At 33.4% G+C, this 25,352-nt stretch overlaps 1 protein-coding gene across 5 annotated transcripts in view; it reads right to left on the bottom strand.

Annotated features, from left to right (window-relative positions):
- Positions 1-25,352, bottom strand: part of LOC129968649 (ephrin type-B receptor 1-B-like) — a 299,047-nt gene that overhangs the window by 57,072 nt on the left and 216,623 nt on the right. For 4 of the 5 annotated variants that reach the window (XM_056082754.1, XM_056082751.1, XM_056082753.1 and 1 more), the window contains exon 1: positions 12,752-12,951. The exons of the other annotated variant lie outside the window; for it this stretch is intronic. In XM_056082754.1, coding sequence (XP_055938729.1) covers positions 12,752-12,881 — 130 coding nt within the window. In that variant the 5' untranslated portion in view covers positions 12,882-12,951. Of the gene's footprint in view, positions 1-12,751; positions 12,952-25,352 lie in introns of those variants that run through there. 5 annotated transcript variants of the gene reach the window in all.

Consider the following 25,352-nt stretch of genomic DNA (forward strand, 5'->3'; position numbering starts at 1 on the left):
ATTAGAAGGTTGAGACAAGACACATGAACGTATACGCACGATTTCAACATTAAAAACTCACGGAATATGCTAATTTATTCTTTAAGCAAAAGTTGTAGCAAATTTTCTGAAGAGCAGACTTCCCAATTTATCTCTGGTTTTTATTTCATATTAAATTAAGACTTATACTAACACCTAGACTAATCCTTAAGAAGTATGTAGTCTAAATGAATTTTAAAATTCGGTACTAAGTTCTCAAAATAACTTTTTAGGTGTTTTTTTTCTCCCCACACTGCACAAAGTCTTTTTAAAGAACCAGAGGGGGTGGTTCGAAACTTTCTCACATACTTTCCAATAATAATTCGACACCCCTTTCACGCGCATAAAAAATTGTAGACCTTAAGCAAGGCCTCGATTTTTTTTTTTTTTTTTTTTTTTTTGCATGGCTTTAGTGAACAATAGTTATGAAATAGAGACACCAGGCAAGAATTTAGCTTTTTTACTGAATCTATCGCAGAATAAGTGTCTTAGATGCCTTTTTTGCTACCGGAACTAATATCAAAATTTTGATACAATTGCAAACACAAGATAATATACCGAATTCATTGATTTTAATCATTGCGTTTAGGAGTTAATGAATTTATATACAAGAGAAAGTATAGACCGACTTACAGTCAATCTTTTGACGATTTTGGTTCAAAATATGAAAAAATTTTCATATTTTAGATGCTAAACATATGTTCCGAATTTCTGAGGAAGGAGACTAACAGAAATTTAAAGTAATTTTATGCCATTACAATTTAAAATTGTTCATTTAATAATTGAAATTTATAAAATATAAAAAGTTAAAATTAATTTTTCTTTCCAAACTCGACATGGTAAATCACAACTTTTAAAAACTCAGGTAGAGAAACATATGAATCCAGTCTTTCAATAACTGAATTTACGACATGCAAAATTCAAAAATTATTTAAAAAGGACTTCATTCTAGACATTAAAAAACAATCTTGGTATCCACTGTCAAAATTTAGCAAACTCTCAGCTACACCTGCGATCCATCGAAAGATATAATAAGAGGCGAGATTAAAGGGGGGGGATTAAAAAAACGCCTGACGGCAACTAACTCTTTTAAAATGAAAACAAAAGCGGGCATTCAGATTACACATCTAATCCCCATAACGAACGCTCGCATCTCATCTAGCAGTGCATTATTTGCAATGCACCTTCACTTCTTTTAAAGCCTTCTTCCAAAGAAAGAGCCTTAAATATTCACTTTCGGGAGACGGAGGTCTACCTTCACTCACGCCAGGGAAACTCCAATTTGGCCCCTCTTCTTATTGCGTCATTACGCATCTCGTCCATTCAAAATAAAGCATACAAAAGAGAATGCCACGGATTATCTGTTGGAGCGATCGCCCGCGTTTAAAATTACACAACTTCGTGACTCCGGAGTCTCAACAAACATTTAATGCTCGCACATGGGTGCGCTACGTGCCGGGCCTCTGATCGGGTCGAGGGGGTCTTTTGTTTTATCGACACGGCCCATCTCGGAAATGAGCGTACGGAATGCAGCCGTCTTCTTTTCCCAAGGCAGAGACACGCGTGTCTGCAACAGCATAATTGTAAGAAACAAGACCGCCGTGAGAATGCCAAGGCTGCACCGGATGATGAGCTCGCCGGCCAAAAGATGCTTGATAAACTTCTCGGAATTAGTAAATGAGCCCCTTCAGCGGGATAGTTAAGGAAAATCGATTGCAGAAATGCCGGCTCAGAAAGATTAAGTGCGCTGTCATTTATGGACTGTGGGATTGCGGTGCGAGATAAAATATCACGTACGCAACAGCGTTTTAATTTTAAAATGGTAAAGCCCTAGCAGTTAGAATGTATCTAGAAGAAAAAACAAAGCAGACGTAATTCAGATAAAAGTGTTTGTAGCGGTAGAAAGCAACCCAGACAAGGTGAATCTCATAAGCGAGCATTCTCCGAGGAACTTCAACAAGGCTATTAACTAGATTTGTTGAAACGAATGTGATAACAAAACGGAAACATCGCCACATAGTAATATGTTTCTGTTATCAAGCAGCTGGTCACCATACTATCTGCGATAACAGAGAAGACAGCAATTAAGAAATAAATTCCTTCGCCAACAGATGACAATCCTGCGAACATATTATATATATAGCCCAGAAAAAAAGAAAATAACGAAACATGCAACAAATGTGGTATGAATGTATGGATGTTGAATTTATCCTTGAACCCAATTATGCTGAAATTATTCAGGAATTTTTTTAATTCTTTTTTAAAACACTGGGTAAGATAGGGTTCTTATTCAGAAATGGGAAAACAACATAGCATCTTTAGTAAAATGGGTGAACCATTGGATTCATATTTAATATCGTTATTCCTTCTCCTTTCTTTTTCAGGAAATAAACAAAGCAAATTTGATTCATTTTGAACCGCAGTATTGAAATAAACCTGAAAATAGCAATCTCATTAAAGAGTTTTTGAAAACATAAGATTCCACACATTGCGGTTAAGGCCAATCTCCATCAGAAAAAAAATTCCCGTCAACAATATTGTAACTGCTTGCACAGATATTTTTAAAACCTTTTTCTGTTTAAGAATTCTAATAATGATCAGGGGGGGGGGAGCTATCTTTCTTTTCCACCTTTTCTGAGCAGTATAAAAGAAGAGAGCTGTGTTTTGAGACCAGTTTTGAGAACAGATTTGCAGAATTAGTGAAATACAAACGCGCGTGCTGGAAATATTGCGATGTGTGAAATTTGCCCACTATTTCCATTCTTTGAAAATGCTTAAGTAAGCTTTCAAATCGAAACCACTTTCTTAGTTAATGCAGCTGCTTTACACAGAAAATCTAATAAAAGCACGAGTCTACTTAAGTTTAAGCAAACCCAAAACTTCCACCATAACACTATTTATGGTAGAAATGCACCATTTTTAAAAGCCTTTTGAAACGGAGCTCGTCGTTTATTTAAAACTTATTAATAATGGATATTAATGAAATAGTAAGGTCGTTGAAATAGATTCCAAAAAAACCAGAAAATGCACGTGAGAAGAAATGAAGAAGTATATCGAATCGATTCACTTAGGAACGACGATTTATTTTTATTTCATTTTTTCAAGGGAATGTAAAAGATCTCCTTGACAGGGGTGGAGGACACATGCAGGGGAACGACGACAGCTGCGGAAGGAAGCGTCCTCTGGGGGCCGATTAGGTGCAACGAGCGTAAAAAATTCTTATCAGCATCTTTCCATACATTGCGCCCCCTTGTCGAGATCGAGGGGAAGAGACACAGATAAAAAAGTTCACGTAAGGATTGGCCTCCCCCTCCTCTTATCCCTTGATAAGGCACTTGTAAAGGAAATATATATTTCATATTTAATAATGAGCTTTTAAAAAATGTGACTCAACAAGGAAGTCATTCGGAAGAGATTTATATCCATGTCTGAAAAATATCTTAAGCTGGCGAATTCAGTGTTACATGACTGGACTGACTGTAGAAAACAGTTACAAATGACGGTGTTTATACTAAATCTTAACTGTTTGAAACTGCTGAGAAACAGTAGAATGTAGAGCTTATGTATAGATAAAATGTTTGTTCTTTTCTCAATTACCATTCCTTTAGCGATAAGTTTCAATGACAAGATATCCCTTTAAAAAACTCGTCATATATATAAATATGTAGGAAAAAACAAATAAACTAAATGAAAAATATAAAATGCTAAATAAGTCATTTAATTTAATACACTTTAATGAAGTTTTTTTTGTTTTTGTATAATTAAAAAAATAATAATAAACAAGAAATATACGGACAGTGAATTTTCTAGGATTTCAAATCTCTACTTACATTTAAATTTACAGTTACAAGGATTTAAGACGCTTTCGTGCAACGAGTCCGTTTCATTTTTTTCAAACAGCTGGCCACGAAAACAACAAACTACTTGGGTTAAGAATGTTGAAAATGCATCTTAATCAGGAAACACTAATATTAAGTAACTGATGCTTCTGACAACATTGTAATTTACGGTTCAAAACTTTCATTAATCAAATGGAAATAAAATCTGTAAATAGAAATTTCAAAATTTTGGAACGAAGATTTCAACATTTTTCCTATAATTCCCAACAGGGCTGATCTTCATTGTTATCACAGTAAGCACTTAATGCTTCCAAGATTATCAGCCGGATCATCCATCGGGCAAATTGTTAAACAGTCTGCACACTTCAAGCAGTGACAGTTCATTTGTCCATCGAAAATACAACTTCCTGATTTCCGACGGTGATTCACAAGACTGGCATTCTTTTGATTTTGATCTCTGAGCGCGAGAAAATTCGTTAGCAGTTCACACGAGATTCTAAATACTGCGCATCAACAAGATAAGATAAGCAAATCGCTCTCGTCAAGTATCACTTTCTCCTCGGAAGCAACCGTTAAGTGCGATTAAGTTAATTAGTCAGAAATTATGTCTAATGAAGACTCCGTCGCTGGCGTTCGTAAACAGGCAATATCCATTATCGAACAAGTGAAGTTATCTTGATTTTTCAGTTTAATCTTCGGGATAAAAGTTGTCAATACATGGTCAGATAAAAGGTATTCTGAACTTTAATTTTTTATTTCCATTTTTGGTTATCAAATGTGAAAGAAGCAAATTTTGATAAAAGTGTAAAACAACACAGAAACTAAGATTTTAATGCTCGAGGAACTGATGAAACATAATAGTTTCGAATACCCAAATAAAATATGTGCAAAAGTAGACCATTAGATAAATCTTCACTTAAGATGAAGTTAAATGCGCGATTGTGAGTGTGTTACCACTCGACAGGCCATTTGACTTCGAGTAACTAAGTTGGCATACAAATACTTCGGAGGATGGAAATATGCACCTCGGAATGATTTTTTTTTGAAAATTTTAATTAAAATTAATCAAGATTTTGGACAACATTCGAAAATATCACAATATAAAAATGATTTTTACACGATCTTATAATTCAAAAAATTATTCCCTACCAATTTTTAAACAAATAGATTAAGTTTTTATTTTTAATCCATTGAAAAAACAAAACATTGAAAGCATATTTTCCAACAATATAATACACGCAAAATAAAAATAAAATTTAAGCTGCTGTGCGTTCATGTAAAAAATTAGCTTTTATCAACGTGTCGACATTTTATTTACAAAAATTAAAAGATTATATTAACTCTTATCGCAAACTAAACCTAGCAGAATGTAAAGCAATCTCTGTAAAAAACGAAATAAACATAAAATTTGATATTATCTAGAAAGACAAGTGCAAGAAAAAGGTTCACATGAACTTTAAAAATATTATTAATTCAATAATTCTGCAGTCATTAAGGCAAACATGGTATATGGTAAATATAAACTCTGTGGACCTAATTTCTAGTATTAGGCCTATACATCTAATAGGAAAAATTGTTAAATGAAGTAAAGAATATTATTTATGCAGTTTGAATCAATCAATGTGAACTCTGATGAATGATCAATTTTATAATTGTATACTGATTTTCGATATATCTTAGCTTTAGTAAAACATTCTTGAGACACTAACGTTTGAATTAAAACAAAAAGGCTCCTCTATTGCGACTAAAACTGAGTGAACTCTGAAAACTGGAATCTAACTATTTTATAAGAAAATGCGATTTTAGTTCATGAATCAGACGAACCAATCGACCCACGGAGTTTTCACAAACCTCATTAGCATACAATTAGAAAATTCAAGATTCATAACTCATTGAGATTTGGTGGTAGATTTCTCTTTTTAAAGGATGGAATGTTGAGAATATTTTTCTGAATATGATTCCTTAGGAACAAAGAACTATAAAAGTAAGACTTCACATTTTTTTTCTTTCAAAATTGCATTTATTAACTGAAAGTAAATAAAATATTAAATCTTTAATTCATTTCGTCATTTAAATCTTTTTCAAAATAACACAAAAGTTTGATTTTATGATGAATCAGATATTTTTAAAGCATAATTCTTTGAGATGTTTGCAGGAATTATAAAAGACATTCTGTAGTATGCATAAGATTTTAATGCTAAAAGATTCCGTTTTCTGTATTATATTTATAAACAACTTGTCTGGCTTCAGTAAAAAAATGTTTGCATTTATTGAGGTTTAATCACTTCTGCGTCAATTTAAAATTCAAATTTTACGGGAGTTCATGGAAAATTAGAGAGATCCCAGAGAACCAGTTAGTCGCCGAAGTGGTTAATAATAATAATAATAATAAAAGGTATGAACCACGAAAAAAAAAAGAAAACCAACCCTCCATTTCAAATTAAGTTTAACAAATCTATGGCACAGAGAACTGATACAACAAATTGACTATCGATGAAAATGACTGCAATCACAATATTTTTTCAATTGCGCCCCCCCCCACCTTAAAAATTGCTTGATTCGGGTAATCAGAGTTGATATAAATGGGTTTTACAGTATGTAATTCACTGTTTCGTCCAGGCTTTAATTCATATTAATATCTTTTTTAAAATTATAATGGTAGAAATATGAAACCATAAGAGGAAAAATTTTTAGGGGTACAATTTCAATTCACAGTGATTTAAACAAAATCAAACACTACATGAATCGGAATAATATAATTTTTTTCCAAACATAACCAAAGAGCATTTCTTTTTATACTTTCCTAAAGAGAATGAAAATCCACAAAAAGCAATTGTAATCAGAATAATTGTTTTAGTCAATTAATTGTACTAAAATTATCTAAAACACTTCACTACAATTTATATAAAAAACAAAGTGATGCAATGTTATCTGCGAAAAAAATTTCAGAAAAAAAGAAAGGAAATATACTATTATTCAAAGAGAGATATATGAAGTGCTGTAATAAGTCTAAATAAGTGTATAAATATCGTCAACATATCAGCATAAGTGCTGTACTAAAAGAATTACGAAATCTCGCAACAAAGTACCTATTGTATTATACTGTAAAGAAAAACTAAGAAATTCATCGTACTTTGAAGAAAGACTCGATTTATATCGTTAATGATCATTACCTCGAAAACATGCTAAAGAGGTTTCACAGTATTAAATAGCTGGCTCATGAGAACGAGAAAGTATGAGTACAGAAAAATAGTTACAATAAGAAAAGAGAAATTTCTAATTGAAGAGTGCTAAAATTTGTAAAAAAAGTACTAATCCCTTTTCAATGAATCACAAAATATAATGTTATTTCAATATCTTTCTCATTAGCAGAAATGCTTCGAAGTATTTATGGAGTAATTGTCTGAAAATCAATGAGCATTTCAAAGAAAATATTATTCCAGACGAAAGTTCGCTAGTTCAATATGCAATTAACCCGTCACCTTTAGCAACCGCTTAGATTGACTTTTCAGGACTACTGCAGAGTGAAATTTTTAAATTTCACTTCTTTATTTGATAAGAGTGAAAAACACGAATTTAACTAAATCAATATTAATAAGAAAAAACCTGCTGCGCGTGTTAATGTTTTAAAAAAGACGCATACAACGAAATAAAGCGGAAATAGAAGTCCAATTTCGGAGTTAATGTATAAAGTAAAAAATTATTTTACCTTCATTTTAACATTAGCCAAAGCGCACGAGTGAATTTCCGGAAGGATAAGTTCAAGGAATTTTATCTTAACATTACAGATCAAGTTTTAAATTAATTAAAAAATAAAAAATAAAGAAAAAATAGTTTTGGAAGGCATGGCTAATAATTTCCACAGAGTCATAGCGATAACCCATCTAGTGACGCTAAGCCTATTTTCGCGCTCGACTTAACTTTCTGTTCGCCGTCATTTCTTATTTTCTTTTATACCTTCTTTCCTTTGAATGGAATTTTAGGTGAGACGGCGACCCCTCTCCAGAACATTTCTAACAAAATTTTGCAATTTTATTAACTAACGATGAAGAAAAATCATTAACTATAAAAAATTAATTAAAACTAAATAATGCTGAAAATTGCTAAATTCTACATAAGCAGAACATAGTTAATTTGTACACAAATGAATATTTGGTTAAAAAAATTTACTCGAAAGCCATAAAATTACGCAAATCAGTTTTAAAATCAATTATTTCTTTGGAGTCAATATTTTAAAACAGTCTTCGTTTTCTCTGTCTCTCTCTTTTTTTTTTATTGAACTTGTAATTAACAGAAAAGAATAAGCTAATTTTTCATTACAAATTCGCATTAGAATCATAATTTTCAATATTATTATTACTTTAAGATAAAGAAGTACGGTATCTGAACACAGTGAGATAATAAAATAAAGCAATATTTCAAATTCGATTTTTAAGGACTCAGTTTAAAGATCTGGAGATTTAAAGTACCCCAATCAATTTAGTTTTTAACGCCTTTAGCACTCAGGCAACTCCCGTTAATTTTAGTAACTATAAAAGCACAATAAAGAAACTTAAATGCCAGATAGAAAGAAATCATCTTTATCTTTGCTTCTTGATATTGTGTTTAATCGCGAAAATCTGATTCAGCACGAGTAATAAAATGAATGCCGCTTAACATACATTTTTTTTAAAAATCCAAATCATGCTTTAATGAAAAACTTTATGTTGATACTTCGGAAAAGTGAACAACAGACAGAAACCGCATCGCCAATAATACGAGTACTTCGAGGTCATATCACGTCCAGGACAATTAAACAGAGACTGCCCACTTGAAGTGTACAGATTACAAACAAGAGCATCTTCATGGAAATGAAAATGCGTGCCAGATCAAACCTGACCGACACCTGAAGCCTAACGACGCTATATTTCATCTTTTGTCCGTACCAACGGAAAAACCATTAGTAGCCAGCAGACTGCGCAACGGCCTGCCCATTACCATAAAACCAAAGCATGAAATTCCCTATTAGCGTCCATTAAAGCTCTCGCTTCCTAATATTACATTTTCCGTTCGCTTTAATTTATCGGCGCGGCAGGGGCGGGATAACGACCCGGGGCAGAAGAAGTTGAATTTTTACTGCCACTCGAAGGCGCGCCGCCCCAGGTGTAATAATCAGACGGTGCGGGAGGCTATTTTCCATTTCCACCTTTTTCTCAATTTCGGGAAAACAGGAAAACGAGAGCCGGAAATTACGCCGGGCATCTCGGAAGCGCCCGCCTTCTCTCTACCTAGCCCGCTTTATGAGGCAGCCCAGGCTGATGGAACCTAATGTCCCGCATGATTCCGGTAACCAATGAAGTCTTATTAAAGTCCACGCCCGCTTTTCGTACTAATGTTTTAAATAAAAATGAAGAAGATTAAGGTGAGTGAAAGAGAGAGAGAGAGAGAGAAATGGGGCGGGGGGTCATTGCATTCGCTGCAGGATAAAATTTTCAGAATAGAAGTACGCATTATATTTACGCATAATGAATAGAATAATTTTGTCTAATTCACTCGGTTGAAAAAGAGTAACGGGAAAGAGAAATTACAGACTGAAAGTGTTTCAAAGTTTTCAATAAAATAATTCAATCTCTTCAATTGGAAAAACTGATGCTGCATTAACGTACAGTAAACAGAAAAAGAAAGAAACACATTTAGTGATTGTGTAAGACGTCAAAGATGTTTTTTCAAGAACAACACATTTTCAGTGCGATATTTAGCAAAATTACACGATAAACGGGTTTGATATCAAAGTAATAATGAAAAATATAACATTCGCATCATTCCTTAATCCTGCAGTTTAAAAAATTCTATTCAAATTTGCATAATTGTTATGATCAGGAAGTGCAAGATTTTATAAACTAAAAATAACTTTCGAGATTCACATCCTGTTTCCGTTACCCTATAAAAACTTCTTAGTCTGAAAAAAGCATTTTAGTCTGATAATTTAAAATTATTCCTGAATAAAATAATAAGGTGTTATAAAAATCGTAAAGTATTGGAATTCATGTACCCAATGAAGCCCCAATTCAAGTTGAATGTTTCTTTAAAAGCGAAAGGCAATCGATTGCTCTGCTATGACAAGTGACATGATTCGAAAGTAAGAAATGATTGCTTGTAAATGAATTATTAAAACATTTAGCTACCAAAATATAATGCGTAACGTTTGGTAAAAATACATATTTAATTGTGAGAAACAGGTGCAAAGTCTACACATTTAATAACTAAGAAAAAAAGTACAAGACAGCTTAAAATAATAATAATAATAATAAATATATTTTATTTTCAAAAATCCCGAAGTTTTATTATTGAAATTAGAGAACTCTTCGAGATCACACCGCATCGATCCCCAGCCTTACAAAATAATGCTGTGATTCATTTGGGATGACCCAGCAGGCTTCACTCGATCGCTATATAGTTATAAATTTCTAATAGTAATAAGAAATTATAGATATATCCATCAATAAAAGTGCATTTAAGTTATTGCAAATAGCATAAACACTTGACATTTTTTTTAACAAATACTAAAAACTTTCTTATATTATATATATAAGAATATAAAAATAAAATACTTCAAAATTATTTACATTAATTTGAAGTCAGTCAGTTAAAACCTTCTCCACCAGGAGCGGCTGCACACATTAACTGAAAATATTTGACTCGTGAGTAGCAACTGTCCAAGACTAGAAACAGAATTTTGCAACATCAAAAGGTTTGCAACTACGCTCTTATATTTCAGGAACTTTGCTAAGCCGGGGCAAGCATGTCAAAAATTAGGATATGTCTATTATTTTGCTGGTAATAACGATGCGCAAATTCGGCTTGGTTTTACATACACATAAGCGTTATATATGGTTTACAGTTAGCATAGAAAATAGAGCATCAATACAATAAGCTCAAGTAAATTTCCTCATAATCCGTTAAAATAACACTGATTTAGATTGAAGACAATATAAAAAATAAATGAAGTTTATGCATAGTTTTTTAAGATTTAAATGACTATTAATGATTTAGGAAAGACCGTTGAAAAATTGATTACAATAAAAATTACTAGTATAAAATCATCGCTTTTAAAATAACGATACATATATTATAGTTTCTTTACAAATAAATCTGTCAATCGAAACTGCAGATCAAAAACTATAAAAAACAGAGTCCAGTGCACGTTTACAATAATTTTCCAACGCTCGCTATCCATTTTTCTTTACAAAAATTCTTACATATCGTTATGAACAATGTAAACTTGTGAGCAGACATCTAAAATGTTTCAATTTCCATGTGAAATATTAGTTTCAAAGGCAGTATTAATATAAGAAATATTTGATAATTACCGAAAATATAAAATTTCAGTAACAGATATTATTAATCCATTTTTAATTTAATCTAATAGGGAACTTCATTCGCTTTTATTTTTCCTCACCAGCAGGCTCAATATCAGGCACATCACTGATTATGTACTGATAAACAAGCAACATTCGTACAAGAATGCATCAAATATACGCTTTTTTTAAAAATTAATTTTTGCAAACAGCCATCAGGAGAAGAATGATTTGCAGCGGTGAAAGGAGTTGAGCAAAAAAATGTTTCATCATTTTTTTCCTTTCGGTGGAGTGGCAAGTTTTCTGCTTTCTAATACTTAGTTGCAATTCGCACATAAAAATGAAATGCCACGTGAGCTGAAAGCAGCAAAATATCAATTTATGTTTTATTATGTCCGGTATTCATGATTCATTCAAATTTAATGTTATAAAACAGCAATTGTTCTGCTGCAACAGATAACTCTCTTGAATCAGATTCGATCATTTCATCACTATCGAAATAGCAGCAGTATCTGGTCAGTCGTTTGTTTATTTTGTTAGGCTGAGTGCCGAAAAGATTCCGCTTCTCAAAACAAGAAACAGCATAGAGGCACTGGATCAGATGACTGCCAGGCATTGCTTTTCTTTTATGACGTTATATTAAGTGGTGAATGAAGCGGACATGTATCGATAGTATTATTTTGATCACTGCTCACTCATTCACTAGTAGTTTTAAAGCCCAACTATAACACAGAGCTGATAGCTTAAACTGATCGATCAAGTACTTGTTTGGATACAGGGCATCATACCTCGAAGATAGGAAATCAATGAACCCAATGCTCTTCCTCAGAATCTATCTTGCAATCATGAAACACGAAAAATCAGTTGAAACTTCATAACGTTAAAAAAATAGATTTAATTTCAGGTAAGTAAATTATATTCAAAATAGAAAACCATTTAAAAAAACCCAGAATAGAAACTATAATTAAGAAATTAACAAAAAAGTAAGACTGCACTGTTTTTGTTTTCAAACATCATTCAATCATACTCTGTTTGAAAGAAAATTCTTACTATTTCTTCAGCGATTGTGCTCTTCCAAGCGAGGCAACCGGACAAATACACGATTTTTGCTTGATTAAAAACGATTCACATGTGATCGAAACGTTTTTTTTTTTAAATTTAACTTATGGTCTAACTTATTTATCAATTATCAATCACAAGTTTATACAAAAAATGGCAACGGAATGGAAATCGAATATGACAAAGCAACAAATAAAAAACTTATTTTAAATTCTTATTTTGTCTTTGAGCAAAACACACTTCGAGACTAATGTTGACTCGAAAGTGCAAAAATTTGCAAATATTTTCCAAAGTAATACAAAGCTAAAAAAAAAAAAAAAAAAAAAAAAAAAAAAAAAAACCACCATGATCAAAATCAAATGCGAATTTCAGCACTAGCAGAAAGCATGAATTCTTAAAAGCGTCGAAAACAGAATTGCCAAAAATATCGGCAACTTCACTAGTATAAATGTTTAAGTTCTTCAAGATAACTGAACATCTATTAAAACGAGAACGTACCTTTATTATCTTGATATCCAAACCTACTCTCTGACAGGCACACAATAATATCCGTAATAAACACTAATATCCAAAGCGAATAACAGATCCGAAACCGACACAAAGCGAGAAAAGGCATCTCGCACCACATCCACTCGCGGCCAGTGGAAAACAGCAAGCCAAACGATGTCACTGGCGAGCACTCAGTCCTTGCGACTGCTTCCTCCCATGACTCTCACGGTTATGGCAGTTCCTCCACTCAACCACGTGGTTCAGAGGCCACCCACCTCGCACCCCTCCCCACACTCACCCTCCCTCCCTCTAGGAACCCGACTGCCGTAAGTCAGTCATCGGAAAGGGATATGCTATGAGGCAGGGCGTTGATTAGTTTATGGTCGTTCCCTCTCTGTCTTTCTTTCGCTCCAGCTTTATCCTGGACAAGCCATAAAAATGAGTCACACCACGTGCTGCAACATGACTTGTCCAGGGTGATTTCCTTAAATTGCGGGGTCTTCCTACACCTCCCCTCCCAAGCTTTGATATTATTTTAATTTCTGGGAGAACAAAACAGGAAATGTCGCGAGTAACAGCTGATGGGGGATGAATCGGTGTTTGTGGGATTGGCGAAACAGTTCGCCCCTCCACTCCCTCCTCTTATTTCGATCTGTCCGCGAGGAAGGCATCTAATTTATTCCTCGTTCCTAACTGTGGGTTCCCCCCTTGAGAATACTGTAGAAGGATTGCACACATTCTGATGAAATATTCCTTACTGCATATTCCAAATGGCGTTTCCTGCAAGAGCTGAGCATGGGAGGCACTTTCCAATTTGTATAAACACAAGTGCTTAAAAAAAAAACAGAGTGCAAACTTAAAGTGAAATACTAAATTAATTACGCATGGAATAAAGGTTATGACAGCAAAATGTTATACAGTTATAATAAATGTATAATTATGATAACAGAGTGTGCGGTTATATTTTCTTGGACTATTTAGGGGGTTGTAATATGTATTAATACTAGCAAAAGAATATATAGAGAGAGATGGTGCAGCTGAAATAATTCAGAAGTTTAGCTAGTTTGTATTAAGCATACATTCTTTTCAAATAATTTTTATGGGTTATATTTCTGTTTAAAAGATATATTAATTACTTGTCAATTTCCGAAAGAGATTGCAACACAAAAAATAAATAATATAACATTTTCCATTACTTGTCAATTTCCGAGCAGAATACAATATAGAAATAAAGTTTCAAGACAGAAATATATAAATCGAATATAAAATAAAATGCGATAGTAAACTTTAAATAATATGACATATTTTCCCTCTTGTTTTTCATAAAATATTTCGCCTTTTTCTCCTTATTTACAACGAGAAGCTGATTATTCAGTCATTTTAATGTTTTGTGTGAGGTTAATTGGCAATTTTTTTAAAATTTTTGCTTATTTGCTATGCTTTTACTTTGAACTTGAGCTCATTTCTGCGCGATATCACTGCATTTATTTAAAAGGAAATATGTCTCAATACAAAAATAAAATTCCAAGAACATAAAACTCTAAAAATTATCAAACCTTTGAACTTATGTAATACAACTGTAAGGTCGCCTTTATCTATCCAATACGAGCATTAGAGATATCAAGGCATGCCAATAAATTAATTTTCAAATAAGAAATTGGCCAATTTAATATGAAATAAACAGGATAATCTACATTCATAGTTTGATTTGCGTCATTTTGTTTGTAGTAGCTAGTATTGATACACATTAGTGCTTCTTGCCCATTTTTCATTTCACAAAATGTGCAACAATTAATGCAAAATCGATTTATGCTCACAAATAACATTTTTCTTGTCAAAACAGGAAGTGAAATTTAATTTTTAAAAATGACGATTAAGCCTATCAGCACTCATTTACAATTAAAATATAATAAATATTAAAACATAAAAAGAACAAAAGTGCATTTGTATTCACTTGATTTTTAAAAAAAAATGAGACTTGATCATTTCGATTTATAACAAAGTATTTCGAAATAAGCGATTGCAATCTTATCAAAGATACTACAGGAAAAGATTTCACAGCAATTCTCCAACAGTGAAGCACACTCACTGATTCATCAATGACGGCCTTTTGTCATCTGACGAGGAATTTAACTATTGAAAACCACACAAAGGCACAAAATTACCCACTGCCAAATGAGTTCTCTTCTTCCCCAGCAACCCAGGAGGAAATATTTTAAGGATTTCACTGACCGGCCTCAACAGACACCAGCCGAGTTTTGAGGAGTGCATCTTTTCGCGGACCCTCAGGACACAAGATTTATGGTAGTCAACCCTACCGGGGAGGGGATAATGACGGAGATTAACCACAGAAAAAGGAGTCAACAAGGGAAACAAAGTGATTTATGGGAGATGCAAACAGTTAACTAATAAAAGCAAGAGTCAAGTTTCGGGAAGGAGTTGTGAAGATGGACAACCCCAGCAGTTTCTGAAGAATATCACTCATTCATTTCGGAGTTGAAAATGGCTGGTTGGAGACCAAACCCATCCACTATCTGTCTTCATAACTGGGCAGTTTCGAAAAGTGGGTGTTAACAGAAAGGGTGGGAAAGGTAAGCGGTGGTGACAAGCAGGCAATTTCCTTCAAGATTCACAGTTTCTTTAATAATAGTTCAAATTAAAGTACTCTTGCCGAAAAGCATATTTTAACAAGTATGAGACAATTCAATCAAACTCCGCTTACGCAGACACAGGAAGCAAAAAGCAAATAAACATAACCAAATGACATTGAATGACGCAAGAATGGATCAATAACTACATTTTCAGCAACTGGACTGTGTTACGATTTCAAATCCACGTTAAAGAAACATTGACAACATATTGCAGAAATAGCATTAGCAAAATAAATATTGTGTCTCATTTCGCAGTTAAAAAATATCGCTCCTTAGAGAAGTTAATAAAATTGCTTGCAATTAGTATTTCACACATTTAAATTTGTTCTTAGAAGTACTTTTATCATTTTAGTTGTATATCTGTGTCAGAAAGAATTCAATGAAAGATCAATCCTGTTTAACAGGTCAAACGAGTCAAGACTGAAAATAATTCATTTACAGAAGGAAAATGTATTTTATTATATACGTTTTATTGTTTTATTTATCAGAATGAAAGCTAATCTCTCCAATCTAGAGTCGAAAATTTTCCCCACAAATGTTACTCAATTAATATTAACGGAATGATTTTTATCAAAACCATCACAAAGACGCCACGTACAATAGATAAGAGTTTATTTTACGCATCGAATGTAAATGGATTGTTAGTAACATGACTAGGAAAAGCTTGGGAACACATACTACCCTAGAAGGTCGAAATAATGTAGGGGTAAGCCTTGTGGGAGGTGGGGGACTAATAAAGGCTCCCTTTATTGCCTTTAATAACTCACAGAAGAAAGACAGTGCATATGACTAATTACGAGGTCATCCATCACAAGGAAAACATACGGGGAGGACCACTAACCACGAAGGACCCTGATGACCATATAAGTGTGCGCAGGTACTTAGTAGGCCAGGAAGGATGACTTATTTAGGCACTTTATTACACCGCTACGTAATGGGGATCGCTAGGGTGCGTGCGATTCCGGATGCTTTAATAATATTTTAACTTCCTCAGCTTGAAGAGTGAGTTAGTAATATGTTTGTAATATATACTCTTTGAAACAGTGATGCCTTACGAGATGGCATAAATAATTGGCTATTTGATGATAATACAACATTGTTGCAACATAAACAAAAATTTGTTCACACAGATATACTTAACGTCAAATCATTTACTTTCGGTCCATGGCGCTCTATACTCTTTATCTCAAAAAATATTTGATTTCCCTATGAAAATTCAATTACTTTCATTAAATTGACATTAAAAAATAAAAAACGAGTGATTGATTTAAAGAGCTCAATTATATAAATTTCCATTCTAGTTATGTGATCAATCATAAACTGAAAGGCTAATAATTTAAAAAAATTCTGGCATATCTGAATTTGCAATTACAAAAATTATCAATAATTCTACGAATTATTTAAGCTCCACAATATCGAAAAACCAAACCACAGTGATTCAAACTTTTGCGTAATTTATGTAAACGCTCCTGTTAGGGATAAAATACTCACATTTTGATCAATAAGCCATTAAAACAAATCATACCAACTGTGCACTTGCCATTAGCCACAAAATAATTTCTGGCGCAAAAGATCATTTGATCTACTTTAAAAAAACACACACATTCAAGGCAATATATTTTGTACACAGTGGAATTTAACTCGTTCTAGAATTAAGGATTGAGTTACAAATCATATTATGAGGTATAAACATAAGAAAACATAAGTCATCTAACAAATGGAAACCGGAAAACCAACTTCAGATGCTATAAATTTAAGTATAAAACATTTTGAAAAGATCGACGAACTCCACAAGAATCAAAGGTGTTTGACATTAGACGCGCTCAGCACATGAACCTCCAACATTATCCACAATCTAGCTGAGAGGTAGCAAAACTTTTAAAATTACGACACTCAGAGATTCGATAAAAGCGCGCGCTTCGAAATTCGATTTGGCAAGAATACTCTAGCAAGCAACGACACTCAAACGGAATTTAGCTCAGTAAAACAAACATTCCTCGACACCAACGATCAAAGGTCTTCCTCGATGCAGAGCAAAGATAATTTCTCCTCTCCAAGACGTAATGGATTTTAGAGGGAGTCAACACGAAAACTTTATCTCTCACAATAGTTTCCTATATCCTGAGAGAAATAAAATATTGATAGTGGCTGTTCGTGAGTGGCGTCGCTGAAGACAACTTCAAACTCAAGAAAGACGCTTCCAAATAGAATTGTTTCTCCGCAAAATCACGTTTTATCTGAAGGGTGACTCAAGAAATAAGTATTCCCGGTAACCCACCCGGAGGAAGTTTTGAGCAAGATAACCATTATCGTGAATAATGCACGATGATAAGTCGTTAATCCAGACAAGTACCAGAGAGCACACTTTTTAATGGCCATTTTGTAGCGCAGAGGAAGAAGCACAAAAATGACTTTTATTAAGCTGGAGGCGAATTACATTTGGAAGACAAGACAGAAATTTGTAGGGGACTCACTTGTCTGAGTCGTTTATGAGTAGTGTAACGCAGGAGTTGAAAGAACTGCTATTTTCTAGTGTTCAAAAATGAATAGAAAACGTGTTTCTCGGGGAAAAAGCTCATCATTTCAGCATCGAAAGACGGAAAAAAGTAGTCCCAAAATTTTAAAGCAGTCAGAAACCAACAATTTTCAAACTGATGTGGCAGATAGGTGACAGAAATTTTTGGAGGGCATTGGAATTTTGCTTTTTAGAATTGCATTATGTTTAGAATAAAACAAACATACAAAAATGCTCTATTCCACAATTGAAATGACCATTAAATATCATAGAATTATTCCACATCAACAACAATAAATTTCATACTAATAATACGACATCGCAACACCGGTTTTTTTTCATTAATCTAAAATAATAGCGATATCATGTTAATAAACGTAGTAAAAAAATAAAAATAAAATTAAAAAAATAAAATAAATAAATAAAAATAAAATTTTTAAAAAAGGAATGAATGAATGTTACAAAAGTCTCATTTCTTTAAAGTGGATCGATACTGAATTCAAACTCCCCCTCCCCCAATTCAACATATTCCTAGACCATAATTCATTTCCTTATACAAGAAAATACGAATAGAGGTTCTAAGAGGGCTCGAGTTCTTTTACCTTTCTCATTTATATCAAAAAATTTTATAGCAAAATTCTTCTCCTTAATTTTATTTATCCTTTATTTAAAAATGGATTGAAATTTTATTAATTTTTTAACACACAATTTTAACTGATTTCAATCAATGCCTTCACTACGATTATTTTAGGATCCACACCAAATGAGAGCATGATGAAAAGTGGCGCCCCATTATACAAAGAAAAGTCGAACTAACAAATCTAGACGCTCTTCCAGTGTACATAAAAAATTCATTTTTGTTTAAAGAGACAAAAAACACTCAGTGACTGAAACACCCTTTGAATCCTCCATTGTGCGCAAGCTTTGTTATAGTCTGCTTCGGTTGGAGGGACGCACAAAGGAGATGGCGCTTTGTAACATATCCATGCAATATGTGGAATGGAGAGGGGGCGATAGTCATAATGAGGGGTGATGCATTTACGCGGGTTGCCAGCAGTTTCATAATTACGAATTTAAAGTCATAAGTCTTATTCCCCATGGTCGAAGACGATGATGGAACAAGCATTTTCGTTGCCTTCTATATACTGCATTTTAATGCCAAGTCCATACCGCATTTGCATGGAAATTGCGAGGACAGGGGGGGGGCAACGACGACGGCGATGTTAATGTGCAGATATTACCATATTTTGTTGCCGGAAGCAGTTTTCCCGTTTTCACTGATTTTAAATTCAGCGCTCTGGTTGTCAACTGTTAAAAGGTGCGGAGAAGTGAAAATTTTAGAGGAATGGTCAATATTAATATTACAGTTGAAAAGATAGCAACGCTACGTGAAGGAACATTTCATTTGTTATGCATGGATATGAACTGCCTTGTATTGAGCAGGAGCTAGAAGACATTTTGAACGTGGTGAAGTCATATTGCTCTTGAAGATATTAAAGTTGTCAAGTAGAAGAGATGACGAGGTTACTTTCGGCAACTTTCAATTTTCTACTTTATTATAAATAGTTTTGAGTTTTTTGAATGAAACATGTTCCAAAAAAAAAGGACCCAAATTTGTTTTCGAAATCCATAACTAGACTATCACATTAGTATATTATTTGGCATTCTAATTCCTTTTCTGGTCAGTGAATTAAAACATAGTAAATATACAGTTTTCTCTAAAAGAATTTTAAAATTAAAACAATGATTTAAAAAATGGTAAGACAACAGAAACATTTAAACCGTAGCGAAATTGCGCGTTTAAAAAAAATATGTTTCAGTTAATTTTTTGTTACTAAATACCTGATACAGAAACAAATAATATTCATTAAATGATTTATAAAATCTAGAAATGCTTTCTTATTTTGAATTCACGGAAAGTTTAAAACTTGTCTTCAAATGCAATGCTATATTGACTTTAATATAATAAAAGTCTACAGGAAACGCATACTGTATTTGTATCAACAATATGGATTTTTTATACACAATGAAATTAACAATTTCCAGATGAAATAAAATCTTTAAACTTATAAAATTTAACTCAATATAATTATTAGAAATTAACAATGCAAAGAAGAAGTTGAGAACAAATGCTCGCACATACATGTTTTTTTTAACAATATTGAGATTAAGCCATTTTTTAAACAGTAATTAGACTTCAAGCACACGTTAAACCAAAGAGATTCTAAATTAATACGATTAAAATAGGCAACTATGATTAAGGTATGAAAAGCAGTTAAAATATGGTCGCGAAATTTACCACAAAACTTCTTTTCACTCTGAAGCATAGAGGGAAAAAAGCACTTGCGGCTTGCTTAAAATCTAATAGAAATCTAATAGCTAAGAAGAAATTCTTTGGAAGAATTAATAATAAAAAAGAATAGGCATGATATACATCTGTATAACCAACATTAAACAGGGAAAGTGTAAGTAAAAATAAGCAAAAGAAAAAAATTATTATTTATCTAAATAATATTTTTTTTAAAAATTATTTTCAACTGAATTTCCTATTAATGCCATCAATTAATCTTTAATCCCATGTTGTTTTTATGAATTTCATTTTAGTTATTACCAACCAATCCTTTATTTTCTTATTTATATTTCAATGTTCCGACAATATTTTTCCACGGAAGGTATTTTGCCCTTTTAAGAGACGCGGGTAGAAAAGGTTTAAGAAAGTTTGGGACAGATTATTTCATTTAAACAAGAGTAACATTAGATATGAAGCATTGTTTCTACAGGCATATTAACAAAAAGTATCTGGGGGATTATGCAAAGAAACACTGATAAAAAAAATTAGTTCTTTTCTAGAATTTTTCTTATCAAAATGCATTTTCTTCCCTTCACCGTCCCTTCCCCCCCCCTTCGCACATTTAATCCAGCGGGAGGGAGAAAAAAAAAAAAAAAAAACCAATTGTGACACAGAGAAGCGTAATAAATTGTCAATGAGGTGAGGGGATGGCGTTTAATCTTAGGGCGTCGCTCCAAACCAAACTAGGTTGTTCATTCCTCCCCCCCCCCTCAAAAAAAATCGGGAGACATCTATACGAATAAAGCTTATTAGAAATAGGCTCTTTTGTCCAGCATAAGTACAGTAAGATTTACATTTTCTCCCTTCCAAGAATAATACAAAGGACAGCGGTTAAAAAAAATGTGGGGTTGGCGTACTTTTTTTCAGTTGTTTTTTTCTTCTACTCTCTCCCTTCCTTTCTAATCCCCCTTCCCCCTCCTTTTCTTTTCCAACCGTCACTCTCCAAAGAAATGCGTTTAAGGTGGGCAACTATTTAAGGAAGGTCAGAGGCATTTCCCCCGGCTAAGACGCCAATTGTCCACACACACACGCACAAAGAGATAAGAAGTATCCTCATGTAATGCCTTTCCTTCACCCCTTTAAAGGGAGGGGGATTGATAGAGTATTCACACAATTACCGAAAAGAAAGGGCGAAAATCATAAAGCTTGAACAAATCAAGTGCAGACTCAATTTAGATGTTGTGGCTGCACGTGACGTTGAAAAGGTAAGACTACCTGCTGTGTAATCCAGTGTGCTTCTTTCAGAGTTGAAAGCATTCTCTAATGTGGAAAATACAAATGAAAAAATTTTAGGTGCCGCATTTTTTTAAATTTATTATTTTTTGACACTCGCTAACTAATATTTCAATTCGGAAATGAAAGTAAGGAGAAAAGGAAAATTCACAATTCCTTTCGAAAAGCAATACAATTTTTTTTTTTTACCAGGAATTAATATTACAAATAAGTTTATTAATATATTGTGTATTTTCCACAAAAATCAGATATATTTCTAAGACAGGGAACAGGGATTTGGATTTAGAAGAAACATCACTTTCACTTTTTAACACACGTCCTGCATAAAAATGCATTCGTTAACAGTCATTAGAAAGTATAAGTGGCCGTTACTTGCTGAAGCTAGGAATCCGTGATAAAATCAAGCATTAAAGAGAGCTCTCATAACAGAATGGTAAAAAGTGTACCATCTGCTTAATAATTGGTATGGAAGAAAGAAACAATTCGACAACACTTGCGGAATATACGTTAAGAATTAAAACATGACTTATAGTTGACGGTTCTAAATCGTGACAATATATTGAGATCGGGAAAACTAATCAGTTCTTTTTGTCTCCTCTATCACTTCTTCAAATTACAGAAAATCAACTTGAACGAAATTTACCACATAGCTCTAGGAAAATGAAATTTTTTACTATCAAATATTAACAATATCACTTTTTTCGACATTGAGAAACTATTTTTCGAATCGAAAGCGGCAGAAACTTTTAAGAAGTTTCGGTCTAATCGGATAAGATTGAACGAGGAGCGTCACAAAGGCATGACATTTATAAGATGGAAAAAACGTGTACAGTAGACTCCCGATTATCCGCGCCTGCTGCACAAAGTTGTTGTTTTTTTTTTTGACTGATTTTTTTCAAAAAGGTGCAGTTTTACAGTTATGCTTTTGTAATTACATAATACGTTACAGTATTAAAACAGTACATATGTATTCATTTTTCTGTGTATTCTTGACGCCTCTCGTAAATACAAAGCACTTTTCAGTTTTCATTAACAAAATGCATTTTAGGTTAGTTTTGAGTGATATACTAAAATATTAAGCGTTAGTTAAACATTTCCTGCTGTTTATTTTACGTTTTATTGTACATAAAACGATTTTTCAAAGTTGGAATGACTGTTTTCTTTTTTGCTATACCCGTTTTTAGCTTTTTTCGGATTATCCGCGATTTTTGTTATCCGCGGCGGCCGCGCCACCCAATTCCGCGGATAATCGGGAGTGTACTGTATTTATATTTCATTGCGATTTTATTTTTCGGCGCCTGAAAGTGTGGAAGGGAGAGAGCGTTTTCGCTTACCAATGCAATGAAAAATTGAAAAATATGCTGTGAAATATTTTAAAGGAGAGAAAAAGATGCATTTGCAACTACCTGTAAATAATATTCATAACAAAGCACGAAAATTCAGAAGCGTTCTCATGCGCTGCCATTCATATTATATTATATTATACAACAGTCCTCGAGCCATTCCTGTGATGCTCTGAAGCAAAATCTCGCAGACGATTTCCTTTCAGCAGGGGACAAATTATTCATTAACCGAGCCCCGGCGATGCCGTTGTTTCGTCTCCGGTTCATTCCGTGCCGAAACGGAAAATTACAGATGCGAAGAAAACGAGACGGAGAAAAAATTCAGTTTTCTTTGTGGAATGGTCACCAAGATAAATTTTTTCTGCCAGTCCTCCCCTTTCTATTCGAGAGACAGTGACATTACAGGCGAGATAATAAGTAGTTAGTGTGGCGTTCCTGGTTCTTTCACGACTACCAACTGGGATTCTGTACGATGCAGCCTTGTCTCTTGCCTGCCTCTAACTTTATTCTGTTGTAGTCCCCCCCCCCTTTTTTTTTCTCTCTTTCAAAAAAAAAAAAAAAAAGTCTTATCGCCAGCACTCCTTAACATCTCAATAAATGGCGGGAAAAAAAACTCTGATGTCTCGTTTGTCTGGAATCGGAATTCCGAAAAATATTTACTTTCGTCAACAATGGGGCGTCGATGAGTAGAGGGGATAATGGAAAGGGGTGCACACAACGGCCGGAGATTCTTCATTGCAAGAGAACAGAAAATGAAAAAAATTATTTTCTGAAAACATTCCTGCCCAATGTCTATGCCGAAATTTACTTACAAAAAAAAATCTTTTCAAATAACACGCGCTTTTTATGAATTTTTTCTCAATTCATTGTGTGCATAAAATCACGAAACTCTTTCTTAAACAAGAGCAATAACAGGAAAACAGAGGAAGGAAAAAAAAAACCCTTCTGTGTATGTGCAGGGGAAGGGGGTAGAAATTTTCACACTACTGGACGCTAAACAAGAGAAAAACGATTGAATATTTGAATGACAGTGATCAGCAATTCATCACTATTAATTCATTAAACGTCGGAATGAAATGATTAAGCAAAGGTTTTTAAATTAGACAGCATACAAATTGCTAAATAATACATATGTCAATCATTTTATATTTGACAAAGTTTTAAGAAACTCCGAACAAAAAAAATGGCTTAGCATAGGTGAAAAAGTTATTTCTACTGAATGTATTTGAAGATATAATTCATAAGTTATCAGACTCATACAATCATTTCATTGCTTCAAATAATGCCTCTTAATCACCGTGATAATATATATTTTTTTTTCTTATTTCGACAAATCTCATGATAGTATATCCAGTAATGGGGGGGGGGGGGTAAATGATACCCAAGCTTGTTACTACAAACAACGACCAGATGGGAGATCCTGCACATGGCGGTATATCAAGAGAGAAAGTAAAGAAGTAAACTTGTAGGTCAGATAGACATCATATAGATTTCAACTAGATACTAGAACATTCGACTTCGTCTATGCATAGTGAAATACACCAAGTTGAGTTGGATATATTAAATATACATTCCTAGGAGTCTGTGGGACATGAAAATGTAAATAACATGGCAAATTATATATATATATATATATATATATATATACAGATCAAAATATAAAAGAAAAGCTTCATCGATCAAGTTCACAACCAACAAAAAAAAAAAAAAAAAAAAATTACAGTACAGCAACTTTTTTTTTAATTTAAAAAGCAACTGATTAATAAACAAACCAAGTTTATTTAAAATAATCTTTATTCAAACGAATATCACTTCTTTCAAATCAGGCAATAAAAAAAAACTGAAAGAGTATGGGAAGAAATATCCCAAATAAAGAGCTGCTCGCGTACAGTGCCTTTAAAAATCATGATATGCTAGATTAAAAAAAAAAAAAATAAACAAAGGACATCGCATTAGGTCTTTGTTTCTTCGCCATAAAACAGAAAGGCGAAGAAGATGAAGTCTCTTCAAAGCTGTGCCGTGCGCCGAGCATCTCCTCGCTCATTAAACTTAAGTAATAGGTGAAGTCCACCAACTAAAACAGATACCATAAAAGAAAAGACTGTATTTGGTGAATTTGGGTGGGAGAGGAGGGGGGGGGGAAACTGGAGAGAATGCATCTCTAATAAAATGAAAAGACAATATAAGCTCAGCCACCTATATGGAACTTAATCGTTAATAACATCATAGGAACACTTAAGGCCATCCATGTCAGCTGAGTTAAAATGGTTGGTAGAAGGCAGGCAATGGAATAAAGATTAATGAAGTCATGGACAGTGAGCGTATTCCATTAATCATTCGTTTTGCGAGTTGATGCAATGGCAGATACAAGCAGGAGATGGAGAGGGGAAAAAAAGCAACTCATATTCTTTAACAATGACACCTTTATTTCAAAGTTAATCAAAAAACGCACTGCAGATACTAACGATAGCTTCGAAATAAATATTGTCGTTATCATTTAAATGATTATGTAAATACA

Source organism: Argiope bruennichi, chromosome 5 (assembly GCF_947563725.1).
Source record: "Argiope bruennichi chromosome 5, qqArgBrue1.1, whole genome shotgun sequence".
NCBI lineage: Eukaryota > Metazoa > Arthropoda > Arachnida > Araneae > Araneidae > Argiope > Argiope bruennichi.